Source organism: Lampetra planeri, chromosome 25 (genome assembly GCF_965212315.1).
Source record: "Lampetra planeri chromosome 25, kcLamPlan1.2.h2, whole genome shotgun sequence".
NCBI lineage: Eukaryota > Metazoa > Chordata > Hyperoartia > Petromyzontiformes > Petromyzontidae > Lampetra > Lampetra planeri.
Genome location: NC_136131.1, coordinates 9,020,539 through 9,041,750, shown reverse-complemented (window position 1 = coordinate 9,041,750; position 21,212 = coordinate 9,020,539). Strand labels below are relative to the sequence as shown.

Here is a 21,212-nt window from a genome sequence, read left to right as displayed (position 1 = left end):
ACTTTACTCACTCACTCTCCGTTGCTGGCAGACAACGGAGAGAGGACAGACTTCACACTAAGTCCCCACCGCGCACGTGGCACCCAGAGCCCCCGTCCGCGCGTGACCCTGCTCTTATCGTTTCCCAGTCTACTCGGCGATCTGGCGACCCACGTGCGCGGTGGGGACTTAGTGTGAAGTCTGTCCTCTCTCCGTTGTCTGCCAGCAACGGAGAGTGAGTGAGTAAAGTGTATTGTGGAAGTGGAAATAAAAGGACTGATTCCGAAGCCGTCTCAAGAAGGATTATTACACTTGTGAGGTCTGCATATGGGATCCGTAACCCTGAAAGAGCACTTCATTGTCCGTTTAACATCTCCATCTTAAACTCTGATCCCAGCACTTACATTGTATATTTAAAAAAACTTAACCCAACTGCTTTAACAATAATTAAACTTTTGGTTTCCCAAGGGTGGTACAAAATTTGAGTCTAATAACTTCTAACATGCATACACCGATAAGAACCACATTTTTCTACATAATCGCCCTCTTTAACAATGCACTTTTCATGTAATTCCTGGCACTTGTAAATTCCTTGCAGAAATGACTTCTCTTCCAGGCCATTCAGTGTCCCCCATGCAGTCTCCTCCACCTCATCATCAGAACGCTTTTAATGCATTAGTTTCTTCAGTTTGCTCCTTCAATTTTGGAAACATCACAAACAAGCCACACGTGACACGGAATATAGTTTAAATCTAAGCAATTTAATATTCTTTAGTTTTTACAAAATGTACAGTTAACAAAAACCGAAAAAAATATACCGTAGTTATATATTTTCTTAAAACGAAGCGTACGAACGACCAAACGGGATGGACGAGTTCACGGGTTCGCGGTACGAGACCCGAGGAACGGGGCACGCACGGACGCCGGACGATCACGGTGGACAGCACCAAAGAGCCACACAAACTCACCAGCGCCCCATGCTGCACGTGCACAGCTCGATCAAGAGACCGATTGCTCGCAAGGTGGGCGAAACGCCGACCGATTTTCAGACTCACCGCTTCGGCATCGAGTGAGAAAACGTCACGGATGTTTAGACCCCAAATAGGAGGGGGGCGACGGGGATCGTAGTAAACCTTGCAATACACGACAGCACTGCAAACGTTTTAAGGTCGTGTTATCCACGAAGGCGACCGCCATTCACTTTCGTATATTTCTATACACTTTAAAAGATGTAGGTGATCAGTGTAATCATAAAATGGAATCTTTACTTAGCAGGGTTATTCAGTTTGAAATCATTTATCCGCATTAAGCAGACAAATGCTCCAAATACCACGGCGTAACATTAACGGAACTGGAATTTTAAACCATGCTGGGATGGTGGCGATGCATTCAGTAGAGTGTTCGTAAAATCTGATTTGCTCCATAAATAAGCCAAATCTTGTAAAATTACCTTTAAAAGTACACCCTGGAGCCAGAGTTATAAGAGAATGCTTAACAGCTCGTATCAATATCATAGGATTCTGTGAAAGAGCTTCATATCTCATCTAATTCCTCCAGGATAAATAAAGATGACGATTCTGTTAAACATCAATGCTACCAATTGTAGTAGAAATTAAAAAGTGAATGGCAGCAACTCCATTAGACGTTTCAAACATTAAATATTTTGCAGTGCGTCCATTCAGATTTGCCCCTTTTATATTTCCGTGAAGTTTAGCCAGGATTCTTTCTCCATCGTGCGTTAATCCGCTTAACAGGACCACATGCACATGCGACGTGAGACAACAACGACGACGACAACAGCCGAGGGGTGAGTTCGAACGCTCACGCGCAAGAATAAGACAAGATCTGGGACCGTTGATATCATTGGACGTTGAATTAATAACAAAACTAAATCGACCAAAAGTGCTTTTCCAGACTAGTAAATAAACCTCGTAATGTTGAACACGAGCATTCCAATAACAAACAACATTTATGATGCACGCTCGCTAAGTGCTATGAATGTTGAAATAAAATTGGGTAACGTTGACACGTAGAAGGATTTCGAATCCCCTGTGCACATCGCAGATGGACGGCACAGCCGGAAGTTTAACGTGAAGTCTGTCGGCCAGCAGCCTGCTGGGTGGACGTCGGTGAAGTCTATTTGACGAGCGTCTTGGTGGTGTTCCTTTCCAACGATTAGAAAAAAATTCTACCACCACCCCCCGATTTTCTTTAACCTTCTACACGGTGACTGTCAATCCAATTTCTATCTTAAGAGCATTTTTTGGGAGCATTTTTTTTTTATCCTGAAACTCATTTTCCATAAAACCTGCATCACTTTATCTCAACGGATGTGAAGAAGGAAAGGGCCTTTAGCTGAGATCGGTGCCAGTACTTAATAATTACAACACAGCAACCTCTTTAACAATGGGTACAATATTGCGAAGTTTGAACAGGAAGTATTTGGCATGCTAAAAAAAACACGACGGTCAAGACCTTAACTGCATTAAAATGCATTGTATAAAGTTGTAAAACTTATTTAAGTACACATCCTTTTTTGAGTGGACCAAAAACTTTATCGTTAAAATGATGCAGCAGTGAATGCCAAAAGGCACCATTTTCCTCAAGCAATGTTGCAAGTGCGATGGAGATTTTCCTAGTTTCCCTCGGCCTCGAGCAGGGCATGGCAGGCACAGGGCATGCAGAACAGAAGGGCAGGCATGTGGTAAAGTCCCCCTGTTTAGCGTTAGCGATGAGCAACTGGCACCTGCCACAGCCGAGGACGAGGGTTATCAAGGTCGCCGATGTGTTATTGGGTTGTAGCGCGCATCGTTCAGCACGATATCGATGCACGTGCCGAAAGCTTTTCACAGGAATCCGTTTGCCACCGCACCAAACGAGCCGCGGTACAACCCGAAACAAAACATCGAAGCGCACTACAGTACGGCCACGAAAAGCTACGCAAGTAGTACTTGAGTCGATGTAATGAAGATCAAAGATACCTTGTGCGTGTGCTTGGCGTATGATATTTCACGTCAGTGTCACTGAGACTGCATATAACATACACGTATGCACCAATATATGCATACAATACATATGTATAATGCATATCTCTTACATACACATAGATATACACACACACAAATATATACACATATATACAGGTGCGCAGATATATTTGTTTAACCTGTAAAATTAGATTTGTTTATCTTGTAAAACAAACAGCGTATGCTTCAAACAGAACGTAAAATCATGCTGATGAAATTCCAAACAGTGCTGGAGTATAAAATGAGCAGTTACGAGTATAACATGTTGTAACTTATCCACAAATACCAGAATTATATTGTAAAATCTACCTATGTTTTTGATAACTAAAAAAAACCATGAAGACACAATTAGCTCCTGTCTTGGCATCAAGGCTGACAAAGTCAACAGTCGTTTCTTAAATACATCACACTGCCAATAGCACCAACAGTGCACTGTCCTCATCAGATGTTAATTAGAAGCACACAGAAGATAACAAGGTGGTAATTGCACTGATTGCAGCATACATTGTAATGTCAACACACAAACTCAAATAAATATTGAAACTCCACAGTGGTACGCCCGTACGAAGAAAGAGTTCTGCTACTCCAACCAGACTGGCAAAACGACGAGCGAGCCAGCGATAGGTTTTTTGCGAGGCAGACACAGCGTTGTCCTCGAAATACCAGAGCTAATTCGTGACTAGGGTACACTCCGGTCTATTAAGTTTTACTCGCGTTACTCAATTATTTAGAAGAAGACGGCAGCTGACCAATTGGAAGCTTCTTATCTTGCTCAAGCATGCATATAATTGCATAAAAAATTGTAATGGGTTGAAAGTCACTTACATTTTTTTATTTATCTTATTTGGATCATAAGTGCAGTGCAGTACTCTACAGTAGTGCCCGAATGATTGGCACTTGACATGTATGTGCAAAGTGGAGACGCGGATGACAAAAAGTAAGCATTGCTTTGCATGCCGTTCAATTTGTAAACGCCACAAATGCGAATGTCTTTTTATTTTTAGGGGTCCCGCCCCAAAAGACCCACCACACTTATATGCAGGACAAGGTTGATCCTCTCATATTATTTCGAGGAGACACGTATCTGGTCGTGCCAGCACAAGCAACTTTAAAAGCCACGTGACCAATGCAGACATGGTCCCATGGCGAATAAACCCCACCAAAACCTAGGACTGGCCGTTGCGCAAATCAGAAGGGAGCCGGAGACTCGTGCCTCGAAGGGGTTGGGAAATGTGCATGCACAAGTGTTTCAATAACACTGGAGTGAGAACAATAAAAGACTCCTTGTTGAATCGAGATGAGCTGAAAAGCCTGAGTGAGCCTGCGACTTATCTTGCTGGATCAACGGTGAGCTAGAAGGCTGAGTAAAAGTCTGCTACTTCATGAGCGCAGGGTACAATGTGAGCGTGGACTCATGGGTTCAGTTCAGGCAAGGCCTGCGTCCCGTGACCTGCTGTGTCATGAGCACGTGCCCACTATGACCTTTAACCTGATTGAGCTCCCATCTCGGAAAGAGCGCTGCATTGATAAACTCCAAGCGCTCCACCGTGGAAGTCCCGTTATCTTATTCTAAAACAAACTGCAGCCCTGCTGTTCGTGACTATATTGTGCTCCACTGTTAAGTAAGGAGATGTTTACCTCGTGACATCTGCACATGCATATACTGTAAAACTAAAAAAACGATTTGTCTTTGCTGATGGAGATCACTGCATATATGGTGAAACCTCTGTGGGTGTGTGTGGAGTTTAAGAAGAATGCGTCTCGGGTTAAAATACAAGGAGAACAAAACTAGCATTGCGTTTTAAAATGTCTTCACCGTATCCGGCCAAAGCCTGCAGCACCAGGGAACCGCACACGTTCATAAGGTAACCCTTGCCGAAAGGGGGAATCGACAGCAGTCTCTTCTCTTACTTCATCCTCGGCTCGCCGCTTTCACGAGGAACTGTCGTCGGACGACGGAGAGGCCGGCAGCGAGTGCAGCTTGGTTACGTGACCCATGCCTCGGGTGGCGCCCTCGCGGATGAGCAGCTTGGCGCCCAGGCGGATGTACTCGGGCTGCTTGATGAAGCGCAGCGTCACCACGGCGTTCTCACCTGTCCGCACGTTCTCCTGCAAGCAGTCACGGCCGTCGGAAATTATAATTCGAGTTTTTGACTCAAAACGCCTCTGCAACGACGACAGAACTGGCCAAACATGCCAATGCAGGACCCTCTGGAAAAAAGCGTTTTGTACGACGTAGAAGGGCCATTTCTCCTAACATGTCGCCTATTGTATGTTTGTCCTTTCAGGGCAGTGTTATTGACGAATGTTGTTATTTGTGTGCTCATGCTCCACTGCTCATGCAGTATCGCAAAAAAAAACATTGATCTTGAAACTCCATGAAGTTTTCCTGGATATTTCATTATTATTATAACAACACCAATTGCATCGAATGTATCAAAATAGCATTGCGAAATTTAATTGCCTTTTGAATTTAATTTGCATAATTATGGGACATCAAATAATAATAAACAGATCATCACCAAGTCCATAGTCATGAGATTATCACTCTAAACGACTGCGGACAAGCTAATGGCACGTGGCTAACAAGAAACAAGATTTATATCTCAAGAAGAAGGCTAATTTGACTTGTACATTTTTTGGCTCGGCTTTTGTACGCGTAGGTTTCGAACAGCCCTGGGCCTAGCCACTCGGCTCCTGCAACCAGCCAACTGTTGACACCGTTTCCCTTTAGGTCCCGACAACCACGGACCCCCCCCCCCCCAACCGCCGCCCCGCTCACCTTGTCGAGGATGTCCTCCACGATTGCGGTCTGCCGCACGTTGCTCACGTGCACCGTCACCTGGAAGCCCTGCCGCACCGTCTTGGCGTGGAACAACAGCACGATCTCGGCATCGAACGCCCAGCACACGGTGGGGCACATTTTGGGGCTCACCAGCACCATGCCCTTTTGGGGGGAGGGGTGGGGGCAGACCACGAACAGCAGTGGGGAGGAGTAACAGTTAGGTACGCAACGGAATGTTGACTTTACTGAACATCACGAGGACCATTGACGAAGCAACGCCCAGCATGACACGGCTGAAGCAGATGACGTCACCTCCCAGTCCAACCGTTTTTTCTTTAGTCGAGTAATCGTGTAGTGTATGAAATTACTCTCACTGACACGGAGTAACAGGTCACCTGCTTACACTTTACTAATCCTACTCTCACACCCCTTGTAGGCACACCAATGACTGCCTTTCACCATCACCACACACTCTGCTTCTCCTACTACCCACACTCATCTACCCCGCACCTCACCTACTCTCTCCTATCTCGCCACTGCCGTCTGCCCTTCCCTACACCGCCCCGTACCCACTCACCCGTCTGTCCCAGGTGGGGGGTTCAGCGAACACCCGCCCGGCGACGGCGTGAGGGGCGAGGTCCCGTTGACGACCCGAGTGGCAGCGGCGAGATGTCTTCTCTCTTGGTCCCCGAACAAACTCCCTTTACTCACGCGCACTCCCGCTTATGTACCTCACGTGCTCCCCACTTAAGCTGTCGCCTCTACGTCGCCTCTTGCGCTCACTAATCCCTAATCATCGCCCCCACCTCCCGCCTCTCCGGCACCAACCTCGCGCCCCAACGCGCACACCTGCTCTTCCCCAATTTGACCCTCTCGACTGCGCGCACTGCGTACATCCCTACTCTACAACCGGATCGATAATCGGCAGAGTAATCGCTTACTGACACAATCGGGTAGCCCAAGCTCTCATCGGATTTGTCGTGTGTCCTCGGTTACCCGGCAAGCCCCCTGGTGGACACCGCTCACCTTGCGCAGGAGGTAGCGGTCGAAGAGGCCCAGCGCGAGCGTGGCGGCCTGGCCGGCGCGCAGCACACGGCTCGGCGCGCGGTTCCTCTGTATGGTGGCGACGGCGACCGGCAGGAACTCACCGCGTTCCGTGGGCCCCACGACGAAGCCATCGCCCTCCCGGCACACGCCACTGGGCGGAGGAGAGGACACCGCAGATCGTTCAAGGTCCCGACCTCCCACGTAGATGCAGGAGGACCAAGTACAAGCGTGACTTCATAAAGCAATCGACTACAATCGGCGCTTGGGTTATGCACATTACCTTGGTTGTGGCTTAACCACTCTTGCGGAAAAATTTATCAAATTTTTTTAAGCGTTCACGCGTTTAATTATTTCAGACACGGACTGTTAGATCCACAATGAGAATTCCACTTGCGCAACATTCTCACCTGTATAACGTTCCTCCGACCACCGTGCCCACTTCAGGTACCGTGTAGATCTCATCCACCTGTGCCAGTCATAAAATAGGCCACGTGTGCATAAGCAAGCAGACTTTATTTCAAGAAATGTAATCAATGTTATTACCAGATAATCTTGAGAATTTAGCATAAACGCACTTTCATTTGTCCCAGGTCGTCCTCTGAAGAAACTAGCACTCTCCATGGAAATGTGGAAGTTGTAGCACTGGCTCAAAGCCGGCACCAGATATGACCAACGCCATTCTCTGCATTGGCCATGACAGTCCCCATTTCAGATGGTTTGTTCCAATGTCTTGAAGCATTCGCAAGATTTACGATTTTGTACGGGTTAAATAAAATGTTCTGGTTTCTCGCTAGACTCATATGATACCAGAAGAGGATGGAGCTATGCAAGTGCGGTGGCATAGAATAAGCGATGTAGCAGCATAGCGCTGGCTGCTGGCGGGGAAGGGGATCTGCGGCTTACAGCAGCCCTGACGTCAGCAGGCCACGTGACACACCAGAGGGGATATCTGGGGGAAAGGTCACAGAAGGGGCACGTGGGGGAAGCCCGGGAAGCCGCTGGTAGGTTCTAGACAGGGGGCGTGGCCTGGGCGGAGCGAGGCCACGCTGGGAGCACAAAAGGGGGGGCCCTGAGCGAGCGCTCGGGGCTGTCGTATGGAGTGGGATCCCCGTCGTGCTGTTGAAGATGGTCGCCATCGTCGCTGTCGTCTCGTCGCTGTCATCTTCACTCGATATTGCGCTGCTAGACGGTAGTTGGCTGTTGTGGTTAAGCGCCGTCGGTGTTAGACGGCTAGTGTTGTGTGTAGGCGAGCAACTCCTGTAGAGTTGTGTATAAGCGAGCGACAGAAGAGTGTGTACCAGCGTAGGGTGTGTATTGTGCCGAGGGTGCTCGTTAAATAGAATAAGTGCCTCCAACTCTTAGCGTCTCCGAGTTAAGTCACTACACAAGTAGTGGGTGGGATTGGCAGAGCAGTAGGTGGAGCCAATGAGTAGACTGCGAGGCCAGCATCCGAAAGTGGGGCCACATTGTGTGGGTGGGGATACCGAGGCGGGTGTGGCTAAGTAAAAGTGGGCAGAGGGAGGGCTTGGCAGCTCATCACGTGTCCTAGTTGAGCCTCCCAGAAATTTGGTAACTTCGTATTTTTTCGCTATTACATCCACTCCATTGCGGATAATTCTAAATTACTATCAGAAATGAGTATTCGCCAATTAGAGAGGGGAAGCTTTACCTCAGGCTAGATTTACAGATAACCACGCGCATCAGGTGAATCGCAGTGTCAATGGTGGTGGTTGGCAGCGGTGAGATCCTCACCTGAAACTCGGCCAGCTGCTGCATCAGCTGCTCCTGCTCTTGCACGTTGCTCTGAGGCGGGAGCACGTTGAGGAAGGTTTTCAAGAGGTCCAAGTTCTTCCCAGTCACGTTGGACACGGTGAAGATCGGTGTGATACTAGAGAAGACACGGAGACAAACGTGCTGTTGCAAGATGGAGAGTGGCATCGCAGGACCGTGAGAAATGGGCGAGGAAGTGGCGGTTGTGGTGGCGAGATGTTAAATCCCTCGTCTGGTATGCGGGAGGTTGTGGGTTCGATCCCGACCCTCATGCCTGCTTTATATTTGGAGTTTGCATGTTCTCCCTGTGGTCATGTGGATTTTTCTCCGGGTCCTCCGGTTTTTCCCTCCACATTTAGAAACGTGCACTTAAAGAGTATTAGGCTGCTATACATTTCCACTTGAGAAACCACTTTGTCGAGCAGTATAGAAGCCAGGTCGCTTCTCAAAAAGAGCTATATAGCTCAGTGTGGGCCTAACCTGGTAAAAAAAAATAACAGTTTTTAGTTTCGTTTTAGAGTTGCAAGACCTTAACCCACAAGTTGATAAATGAACGAGGATGATGAGAAGCAATTGATACAAAGACGACGTAAGAAGAGACCGCCCCCCCCCCCCCCACCTGCTGCACTGTGGGAACTTGGTGGCGGCGGTCATGGCGTCGTCGGGGCCACACACGAGCAGCGGCACTTTGTTGCAGCTGGGGCTGCGCAGCAAGCGCTCGAGCTGACGCACGGTGCGCTCCACCGTGCCGGGCGAGCACACGTCCACCTTGCTCACCACGATGAAGAACGGCACCTTGAGCGCCATAGCCAGCCCCAGATGCTCCTTGGCCGTCCCAACTGTCGACGAGACAGAATGTACCGTATGTAGCCAATGTAGGAAGGACAACAAACTAAACACAAAAAGCAGAAATGAATTTAAAAGTGCATAGCTCTAGTGGTTTCCTAATATCGGAAGGAAGAGCGTTCCAGACGGCCGCAGTAGAGCCCCTGAAAGCGTGCGATGCGGTCACAGTCTTTGTTCGATGGGTAGACTAAAGCCGCTGCTGTGAGGATGACTGGAGTTCGCGTGATGGTTTATGCTCCTTGACAAGATAAGCAAGGTATTGTGGTTAATTTTTCCTAAAATGTAAAAGTAAAAAAATAAAAGAGGTTGCCGATTGATTTTACACGAGGAGCATCAGAGTTGGATGCAAGGAAAATTGAGTGGAAACGCAAAGAAATGTTCGTGTGTGGTTCTGGTTATAGGTGCTCACGAATAGCACTTGCTCCTACAGTCTGTGAAAGCTATGAGGGGGAACGTTGTCTTTGTGGTTATTGGTAACCAGACCAACATCTCACTACACTTGAAAGCCAAGTTTTAGGATAGGTGGCTGCCCAGATTGTAACCCAGGATCTCAAAAGTACCGGCTCAGTCCACTCTCTGACCCTTGACTCGCTTTTTGTGAATGTATTTTAACTATATTGCTTCTCGGATTGTTTTAATGAAGTCTGCTGTTACACTTTGACGGTTACACTGCCAAACCTCTCAGAAATATATCTAAGGGCACAGTCTGATATTAAAGTGTACACTTAAGAGCAAAGACCCTGTGGCATTTTCAATTAGGCAACCGCGGTCTGTTCTCATCGCCCAATTTGTTATAAATAAATAATAAAATGTCAATGCTGTTCTCACAAAGTTAAATCGAGGACATCACTCTCTTTCAAAAATAGCAGTGCCACATTCCAAGCAAATGTGTTGTATTTTTATGCCAAGTTACTATTTTTACTATTTTATTACAGTACTGTCAGTGGAATGCAGACCATCAAACACAAACAGGTTGTCACAGGGCTTAGGTGCTGAGAAAATAACCCCAAATGGCAACATAAAAGCAGACAAAAACAGGTACCTTCCTGTTTTGTAATTTTTTTCAGGACATAAATACTTTGCTGAACAAAAATAAATTGCACCTTGGAAATCGATTCATGCACCCCAAAGCAAAATATAAGTTAGGACCACTCAAAAACATCAAACATTTCATACACAATCAACATCAACCACCTTCCAATTTAATAAGCAGCTATTGGCCGCACCTCAAGCCACTGGCACATCACACACACTTGACACTCGGCAACAACACTACACTCAGCGCTAAAAACAAAGCACCCTTTTGCGGCAAGTGCTGTTTGCGAGCCGCTATGAAGGTCGTCACGGCACACGAAGAAGGATATGTGGCCAGGACCATGTCCATACGTCTATGTCTCCCTAGTGGCAATGTTTACACATCGCATGAGGTACTCATTTGAGGCCAAATCGACCTAGGGGCGATCCAAGACTGGTTCAAATAATCATCACTGGTGTTGGCCACGAGCGCAAATTGAACTCGGGTTGCTGGGTCCGTAGTGCAGCACGCTACCCACCCGCTACGCTACTGCTTCCCCCCACTTGGCAACACCACATCACACTCGGCAGAGGCAAACATAAACCTTATCAGAGTCACATGCAAGCGTAAACACAAAGCCATAACCTCCAACTCGACACCTCGCCTTGTTCAGCTGACCGGTACACGGTGATCGGGACGTTTATTAATAACCGGGGCTTCACTTTCCCTGACTTCAGCAGGAGAATCGGGCTTCAAAACATCCCCTTACACAATCGAGGGGGGTGCTTGGCAAAAATAAACTCCGTATGGGGGGGGGGGGGCACAGAGTGCCTGTTCAGCTTAACCATAGCACTTGCAGCCGACTGTCAATTGTACAACCCCAGCACGCATTTTCCGAGCAAACGCAGTGAGAATATTCCCATGGATGATGAGAATTTCCTCAGCAGAGGTCGCCGGGTGGCTCACAGATCAGAATGCAGAGTTGTCTGTCATGGGACAAACATTACTCGTGGTGGCAGGGCAAGAGAGAACGTGCTGTCCTCCGCCCCCCCCCCCCCGTTACTGTGGACCAGAGGTCACTTGAAGGGGTCTCAGAGGTAGAATTTTGATTTAAAACTTTCGTGACTGCAGGAATTCATATTCGTTGGTTCTTTTGGTAAAGTCACTTGGATAGAAAACAACAAAATAAAAAACCAAAAACTCAAAACGTTTCGATCCCCCCCCCCTTTTCTCTCCGCCTGATGACGACCGCTTGTGTTGCAATCGTAATGTCGTGAGTTTCTTTATTTTGTTGTTTTTCTATCTACGTGACTTCTCAGAGGTAGCTCTGTGACATCTGCTTTTGTGGGGTGTTGTCTAACGTGAAGAGTTACACTACTTTGCAAGAGATCCGAAGGGATTATTTTTCTCATGACATACCGAGAGAGAACAGCTGAGATACAATTGGGATAAAGATTAATTTACTTTGAAAGATTTTCATAAACAACTTTTTTCCTCTTCGCTGGTTATTTTTAGTCCGGATTGCACGGGACAAATATCTTTTGACACTGCACCCTTGAACACTTTCACAAGACATGATGAACAAGCATCAGTCATGGGCCAGCAATTACGGCCATCAAGTGATGAGCTGCTTCTTATCATGTGACACAAATACCATGTTATGTATACCCACAACGGAACCGAGAGGCCCCCCACAACATTCACATGTGCAAGATGACTTTAATTTAAAAAGGTCACTATCCCCTTTTAAAATTTTGATTGCGTCACCTCCCCACAAACGACTGCAAAATAACGTTAACTTATTCCACTTACTCTTGAAAAAAAAACTTACTAACAACTACCTCCATTATCTGTTTCTGCTTGTGGATACGAACATGCCACGTTAGTTCTCTGGAGTGACAAGATAACATTTAGCCTGTGCATTTTGAGTGCAGACGCAAGTCACTCAAATTGGACCCTGGATAATGATGCTGGCGTCATTATGGATTTAATGCCACAGCCAAACACATTTCAACGCAACACGCCTTAGATTAAATTAAAAAGCATTATGGAGGGAGGCGACTGAGTGGCTCAGAGGTCAGAGTGTTGAGCTGGTACTGATTAGATCCTGGGTTTCGATACAGGCAACCACTTGCGATTAAAAACCGGGTACTCAAGTGCAGCGAGTTGGTGGTTTGAGAATGGTCACCATGAATTATTGCGAAGAGACTTCTCTTTGCAATAATTCCAAAGAGAAGTCTCTTCGCCGAATGGCATGATACCAAGAACATCATTTGTATAACGGAGCAGTTCCACAAATTAGGCAACCTTCCAGTGAATATTACTATATCATCCCACCCACCCCATTTCACCGACAATTGAAAGTTGATCGCAACAACAATTCCCCGCATCTTCAAAGCGTGCATCTAAAAATGTACACTTGAAATTGTGCAGCTGCTCAATAATGGGGGGGGGGGCAGGGGGGAACCAAGGCAATCTTAACAGATGGGTGGGGAAAAGCTTGAATCCATCCGTCGCTTACCGAGACCAGTGTTGGCGCCAACCACGAGCATGGCGAAGTCGGGGGCGTAGCTGGTGAGGCCGAAGATGGTGGTGCGCAGGTATTTGTGGTGGCCGGCCAGGTCGATGAAGGTGATCATCTTGGAGGAACTCTCACAGATCTCCTCTGCCGTGCGCGAGCCGTTGTAGTTAACGACCTGCGGCGAGCGGTGAGCAGATCCGAGCACGTGAGCAGACTTTGCACGGCAAAGTTTTGCTGACTTGATATTTATTAACTTTTTTGCCTATCCGCTGTTGGATGAAGGACTCTTCTAAGCCATGCGCGTCGTGTGGTTTGTTTGACAAGAATTCACCGTGATGGTCATTGCGGGTCGGTACAGGGGGAGCCCAGGACTGATTCAGATATCACACGCCACTGATGTTAGTCATGGCCAAGAATTAAACTCAGTTCTTTGGGATCATAGCACAGTGCATACATGTATTATTGTATTATATACAGCATGGCTACAAAGGAATTGTATTCATAGTGTAAATCAAGAGGTCATAAAGGGAGTCGTCGGGGTAAATTATATGAGCAAACACAAGAATACGATCAGGCAAAAATACTGAAATATTTAGCATCGATCTGAAACAGCGGAGGAGATTAAGCAGGGCTATCCACACACATTTGGGATTTGTGACCCACCTCGCCCTTGCTGTTGAAGCCCAGAATCTCGAAGCTGATGCTGGAGGTGCGCCCAGACTGGATTTCATGAAGGTGGCGGAAGAGGTTGAGACGCGCGCGACCCCTCCCGTTGTCCAGCTCCCCTTGCGTCAGGACACCCAGCAGTGTCGACTTTCCCGCGTCCACGTTGCCCAGCACCGCTACCCGCAGGTCCAGGAACTGCCGGCACAGACGATGGGGTGGGGGGAGCACGACGCACTTCAGCAAAACGCAATTTAAAACAAGTTGGGAGACATCACTTACGTGGCGTGGAGCATGTAACGATTTCTCAACGAGCACTTGTCCTCGAAAGTATTCGATTAGCGTTAACGGTAAAGTCCAAGCCACGCGACAAGACGATGTTGCACGTAATCGCATTGGCCGAATAGATTTATCCAATTAGTGCCCGTTTAGTTTTTTTGCCAAGTTTTGTTTGGGTGAGCAATACATTAATTTGGCTGGTTTTCTAAAGGATAAGGTCCTAAAAACATGACAACATTTTACTGACATTTTATTAACATTAGATATCTTTTAGAGTTATCGTGACCGCGTGTCACAGACAGACAGATCGACAGAGCTTATGTATTAACGCTTTCAACCATAGTTGGATGCTTGTCATTAAAGTATCCCTTGGTCATTCACTGTTGCGTGAGGAAACCCAACAGGATTGCTTGGCTTAAAATTGGACTTTGCACCAATATATCCCCATAGACAGAAAGAACTGGATTTCACGTGTGTGGATCATCCAGTTTATGCCAGTGGCGTAATAAGAGTGCATAGTCTGTGGAATGCTGAAAGGAATGTCCTGCCCAAGAAAATATATTTTGACTTCCACCCCCAAGCAAATCGTATTATTGTGCCACCAATGCTGTACCTAAAACTGGGCCCCCAGTATTGCTACAATCGTTGTTGCAGGAAAACCATGAGATGCCAGTTCCGCAATGGAGTGTTTTTTTCTCTCGTGCATGTGGCCTTTCTCTGAGCACTCCACATTCCTCTCACATGAAGCTAAGCAATTGTGCAAGGTGACCAGACTCAGTGACACTCTTTTCTAGATGATAGACATATGATGAAAAACCCACAATAAAGACCAAGAGTCACCTACCTGTTGGTCATCTGGGACCTTCCGTATCAAGACCTCAGCCACCATTTTTGGGCACTTGTCCTCAAACTCCACGTTTCTTTCTCGTAATATTGTTAAGTCTGCTCCAAGCCTGTTCAAAACAGATAATATAAAAAAATTCACATTCGTCAATAAAACTGACTTACAAAGAAAAATATATGACAGGTGATGTTTGGGGCAAATGGCGCTTATTAGTAGTATATGAAACAACACATTATATTACAGTCGTTGAAAAAAACCCAACATTTTCACGCATGTTTTGAATTTTCCTTTTCTTATTAAGTCATGGTATTGAGATAATTGGCTACAACTGTTCCTTTTTAGATATTGGCATGACAAACGTGCATACCAACCCATATGAAGAGCAGCATTAGGTGGATTGTTTTGCAAATACTTAAAAATACAATAGAGTACAAATAAATCAATTATGGATCAGGATAGCTATGCTTTTCTAGAATAAAACACGAATCGGATATAAAATTGCTTTTGTTCAGGACAATGTTAGACAACTTTCAAACATGCAAAAACATTTTAAAAACATACCAGAGCATATCACACCAAAACATTAACAATATTCCAATGTAATACTTAAGTAAATAAATACAAAATGTCATCCCTTTTGTTTATTCACTGCTAGATGGCCTCCCGATGCTGTTTGAATTTCATTGCTACACCTCCAGAGTTGGTCACGACCATCGGCCGTCATGCCTTTGAGCAATGTGTCCTGCCCAAGCCCCCACCTACCTTCCTTAACATTCTTTGACGACTTGAAACGTGTGCAGTTTCGAATCAACGTGTTCCTCTTCTCGTCTCCGAAAAGTAATTCCAAGCATGCGCCTTTGCACACCTTTCAGTTTTTGTTCCACTTTGTCAAATGTACACGTTTAAGATCCATGTGTCAGAACAGGTTAAATACATCGCTTTTGAAAAATGTAACTGAATAATGAGAAGCCACAAAACCTAAGTGCTTAGTAAATTCTGATACAGTATAAACAGCAGTTTGTAAAAACTTAAGAGGAAGTTGTTGTGTCTGTGGTCATGTTGACCTGTAATCAGTGTTTCAGTGGGCGCGCAAACACAGGGGTGGGCAGGGGCGGAACGGGCAGTGACAAGTACTTACTTGTCGGCCATGCGGCGTAGCGTTTTCAAGGAGGCTCTCATCTCCTCCAGAGAGAGTCCAGCGATGAGGCCACAGTCTTCCACGCCGATCTGGTAAATGGCCTCCCCGCGGCCCTCCTGTAACCGCCACTTCATCTGCGTGACGAGGTGCTCGAGGCGATACTGCGAAGGGTTCACCAGCTTCAACTGTTCATCGACGCAGTATGAAAGAAAAAAATACAGAAAAAAAAAAATTCAAACACAATGAGCTTACTATGATTTTTTTCTTTAACAACAAGACATTCTTGGCCTGGTGTTGCTATTATCCCAAGGATGCAGCTCTGAAGCAATAGGGGATCCATTTATAGATTTTTCCACTGATGTCTAACGAGCCTCTTTCTTCCCATCAAGCAGCCACGCATCAAGTGACTGCAGATTGTGAAAGTGATGGCTCCAAATCTTACATAGGAGTGTTAATAGATTAAATCTGTGTACTTAGGTGGGAAGACAAAGTCGAGGCCCTATATTTTCTCCATATTATTTTAGTAGGGTATCTATTCATGGATTTCCCTGTGCTTTACTCTGTTCCAGTGGTTGGGTCTAGAAGCCTCTGATAAGCAATCGTGTATATTTGCTCACGAAAGATGACTTGTTGATCTGTCTGGGGAATAAGATGTTATATGGCTTGCATAAGGTAATGCAAGAGTCTTAACATGCACACGAATGAAAGCATGCCTGATCTCTTGGACCCAGGCACAACCAAGGGCTAAATAATGCATTAATTGGCGTGAAATACTTTCCTTTTTGCTTAAGTTACTTTGAGTTACTATTTTAAATGCATCACTGTGATATCCAGATGGGATGCAGTACTTGTATGCATTTTAACCAGGCTGTACATGAGAAAGTCATACATGTTCAAGTATCACGACTTAAAACTTAAATTGACAACAAGAAAACACAATCGCACATTTACTCTGTGGAGTTGATAAACTATTCCCATAACATCAAGAATCGCCTGATGTAATAATAGGTGGAAGCCGTATTAACGAAGGGCATCGGTTTACACGGGAGAGGCAGGGGCCATTAATTTACCCCTTCTCCTCTCAGATTACAAGTTCCCTGTTGGGAAACTAGGCACCGGTATTAGTCCAGTTTCCAGTGTGACCACTGAATGTGTCCATCCAGCAATCTATCCCAAACATCATCATCAGCCACGACCTCGCCACTGCTGGATGAAGGTCTCCATATGCCATCACAATCACACATGGTCACGATGATGCCACCGTTCATCTCACTCCTGCACATGAGCTGGTCATCCTTTAGCTGCCATTCTGTCACGAGTCTCGTCCATTAGCCATAATTTATTCTGGCGATATCCTGCCACAGCCCCATACACTTTAGTTAACACTCAATATTTTGTAGTTGTTGCGTTTGTTGCCTATATTCCTATGCTCCTCTTTTTTGCCTTTCGGTGTAATTCCAATCGTGCATCTAAAAATAGCTGTCTTATTATATCAGCAAGAAGCCACGCATTAAGTGTTGGCAGCACATACAGAAATTTCATCTCATTCACCTACGTGCGTGGCTGGATCCCATGATATAATTCCAATTGATCTATTGAAACCACAATTACATAAGGCCAACTGTAAATTACTGTTAGCAAAGAATGCATGACGATATGAAGGAATGTACTGTATTTCACCAGTCAATGCTCTTTTCAAAATATATCAGATTTAATTAAATGTTACCACCTAAAGATAATATTAGGCGCAGTCCTGGCACCATGGTTCACACGCTGCAACGTGAATCTGGAAACCCGATTTTTATTCACGGCCACGGCTAACATCATGATATCTGAACTGGGCCTGGATCCTCCAGCTCACACAACTAAGTGTGTGAGCCAGCACAGAAGTGTTTTATCAGTACGATATGACATTTCAAAATGGTCAAAATATAGCAAAAGTTACTTTGTAACATTGGTAGAGTTAAGATAACTTTAGAGTCTGCCTAAAAACACATTTCATAATACCAACGCGGTACTGTCTATATAATAAACATTAAACAACTTAAGATAACAATGTTATTTATCACGTATAACAGAGCTCAATTTACCATCTAAAATAGCACACTACCGGAAAATCATTTATTTAAGCGACTTGAGACTCAAGAATTATCAGGAGCGTCCTAAAAATGGGATGTGTTCAATTTCGTTTAACTGTAGTATCAATAAACAATCATACAATTAAGGTGAGATTGCATTTGCAATTACTCTACAATGGGGAAAGCTTAACAATAAAGTAGTTGTCAACGAAGTTCCGACGGACACAATCCACTCGTTCACAAGAGAAACAGCAGGCCCGTGATACATCTTGCCGTATTGTTAAATAACAATAATAATGCTTAACCCCTTTGTCAATTCACTGCTTGACGACGGCCGCCTCCGCATGCCGTGTCAGTCGTGTGCGGTGTTGTTTGACCATACTTTACCACGCTGGTCATTGAAGAGGCGATAAGGAAGCTGAATACATCACTCGCCACGGACGTTAGCCATGGGCTAGGGCAGGGGTCGGCAACCAAATAACAAGAAGAGCCATTTCTTTCCAATTCGGTACAAAATTCAGTATTTCAAGAGCCGCAATGCATCTGAGTACATACTGTACATACGTACAACATATCGTCAAGAAGCAGCCCGCAAAGAGCCGCATGCGGCTCCGGAGCCGTAGGTTGCCGACCCCTGGGCTAGGGAATTGAACTCAGGTCGCCAGGTTCAAGAGCACAGTGTGCTATAACAACCACTGCTATCTATCCCACGTTAACCGATCGGAATAGATACACACCCTTTCTATTTTTAGAAGACTTCTCCGCCTTCTCCATGGGTTCTGACTGGTTGACCTGACAATAACAAACGTAATTTAGTCTTCTCTTCCATGTGACTCGTGTAGTTGTGTTTACAGACGGAAGATGACGTGTACAAACCGACCTTACCTTATATTCTATATTCCCCTCTTCGGCCTGAAACAAAGTTAAGAAACTTGTTACTACTCGTCCACGACATAATTTGAACAAATTACACAGAGCACAGCGATTACGGAATTATACAACACTTATAGCAAACATGGGCACCATATTGTGCAAACACAACCGTTAGAACATTGTCAGCCGTGGTAAATCCACTGCTGGATTAAGAAATCCCAAAGCCTGCTTCGTCTTTCGAGATCTTACGATGTGACAATCCACCCCAGCTGATTACATCGCTCCATCTCCTCTACAGACGTGCTCTCGTACACAAAAACACCCCATTACGCTAGTTTTAAAACGAACTTCATCTATAGTGTCCCGAGCATACGGACACATACGAACACTTATTAAACCAATCTCGCAAGTTTAACTTCTCGTAAAAAAAAAGTTTATTTTATTTACGGACAGCCCCAAACCAACCCACGGTCGCCCTCGGCTTGGCCGGCCACCCCCTCGCCCGAGGCGGCAGCGTTCACTAGGAAAGACCGGTGCGCGCCAGCTTCGCTAGGCCGCGACCTCTACGGCGTTCAGCGTCAGTCCACTGCTGGATGAAAGCCTCCTAAAATCCAGTCGTCATCGTCTTTAGCAGCATATTACAAATGCCGTAGATGACAACAGCGACTGATTACTATGAATTTGAACGCGCTCACTGCATATTAAGCGTGGAGACGGAGCGAAAAAATAAACTCGTGCAAACATCGAGTGGACTGTTACATCCAGTAGTGGATAAACCATGCAACGAAACAAGCTACAGTACATCATCATCGTCGTCAGCACCACTGCCACATGAATTTTCTCTCCAACACATTTTCTCCTCGTGACGATGCTCGGTGGGGTGCTGGTGATGATGATGTTGTTGTTGTTTTGGCGACACACGTCCACACACCTCGGGCGGTAGAAATGGCTGTGGCTGAGGCTGGTGAAGGCTGTGGTTCTGGTTTTGGTTCTGGATCTGATGTGGCCGTGTGCGCTTCTTCTGCTGCTGTTGCTGCTTGCGGGATCGACCTCCGCCTCGCTTGGGTCCGCACGGCGCCCCGGGGCCCGTGAACAGGTCGACCAAGGCGTCCATCTTCTTCCTCCTCCTCCTCGTCCTCCCCTCCGCCGCTCGTGTCGAGCTCTCGTCTCTCTCTCTCGTCTACTCAACGAAGCCTTGACGCCTTGCCCTTGCGAGTGTCCTCTTCCATGAGACGCAACTAAACTACAACAACAACAACAATCGCGGCGACGCGGAGAAGTCGCTGCTACTGCTGCGTATTCGCTCTGCGTGCATCTCCAGACACGAAGTCGTCACCACTGCGCCTCGCTCAGCGCCGCGAGTGGTGGTGGTGACAGCAGCCCCGCCCCTCCAGCCCCCGCCCAGTGCCCCCCCCCGCGCCAGCCACCCCCCGCCCCCCCCGCCCAACCCCCCCCCCCAGTGCCCCCCCGCGCCAGCCACCCCCCGCCCCCCCCGCCCAACCCCCCCCCCAGTGCCCCCCCGCGCCAGCCACCCCCCGCCCCCCCATTGCCCCCCCCACCCCCCATTGCCCCCCCGCCCCCCCATTGCCCCCACCGCCCCCCCCATTGCCCCCACCGCCCCCCCCATTGCCCCCCCACCACCCATTGCCCCCACCGCCCCCCCGCCCCCCATTGCCCCCCCCACCCCCCATTGCCCCCCCGCCCCCCCATTGCCCCCACCGCCCCCCCCATTGCCCCCACCGCCCCCCCCATTGCCCCCCCACCACCCATTGCCCCCCAGTGCCCCCCATTGCCCCCCACCCCGCCCCCCCCAGTGTTATTATCGCGGGTCCCCTGGTGTCCATCAGCAGTACTTTGTGAGGGGAAAATGTTTAAGTTTATAAAATAAAAAATAATTTGAAAATATTTACGCGATCTAACCCCCCCCCCCCACCTATATTTTGGATAATATTGGTCGCGAAAGCCTACGTGTTAAACCATAATAATAGGTGTTTATCTTTTCTGGCAGTAGTAAAACTGGAGGTTGCTGCTATAAGATGTTCAAACACCAATTGTAACGCTTAATAGGGGTGGGGGGGTTAGATCGCGTAAATATATACGTGTGTCGTTAAAACCCGCCACCACCCGACACAGCCAACTAGTAAAGGTTGTCACGTAAACAGAACGTGACAATTCGTCACTAGTACAGCACTAGTGTATAGTAGTGTGTAGTGTATAGTGTAGTATACTAGTACAGCACTAGTGTATAGTAGTGTGTAGTGTATAGTGTAGTATACTAGTACAGCACTAGTGTATAGTAGTGTATAGTGTAGTGTACTAGTACAGCACTAGTGTATAGTGTAGTGTAT

The 21,212-nt window shown here is 46.8% G+C and overlaps 1 protein-coding gene across 1 annotated transcript; it reads right to left on the bottom strand.

The window, feature by feature from the left end:
* Nucleotides 1-719: 719 nt before the first annotated feature.
* GTPBP2 (GTP binding protein 2) lies at nucleotides 720-20,234 on the bottom strand. Its single transcript, XM_078606238.1, has 12 exons — nucleotides 19,796-20,234; nucleotides 18,877-18,903; nucleotides 15,914-16,098; nucleotides 14,776-14,884; nucleotides 13,653-13,850; nucleotides 12,990-13,164; nucleotides 9,227-9,446; nucleotides 8,590-8,725; nucleotides 7,245-7,303; nucleotides 6,817-6,988; nucleotides 5,788-5,952; nucleotides 720-5,114 (listed from the first exon to the last, which is right to left on the bottom strand). Exons 1-12 carry the CDS (start codon nucleotides 19,976-19,978, stop codon nucleotides 4,938-4,940), a joined length of 1,806 nt encoding a protein of 601 aa, XP_078462364.1. The 5' UTR covers nucleotides 19,979-20,234; the 3' UTR covers nucleotides 720-4,937.
* Nucleotides 20,235-21,212: the final 978 nt, after the last annotated feature.

Excerpts from the sequence above, each read along its gene's own strand:
- GTPBP2 (XM_078606238.1), bottom strand. The coding sequence starts at position 19,978 with ATGGACGCCTTGGTCGACCTGTTCACGGGCCCCGGGGCGCCGTGCGGA. Across the intron at positions 16,099-18,876 it reads AGGGGAATATAGAATATAAG|TTGAAGCTGGTGAACCCTTC; the intron begins GTAAGGTCGGTT and ends GTCGATGAACAG. Across the intron at positions 8,726-9,226 it reads AAGTTCCCACAGTGCAGCAG|TATCACACCGATCTTCACCG; the intron begins GTGGGGGGGGGG and ends TGTCTTCTCTAG.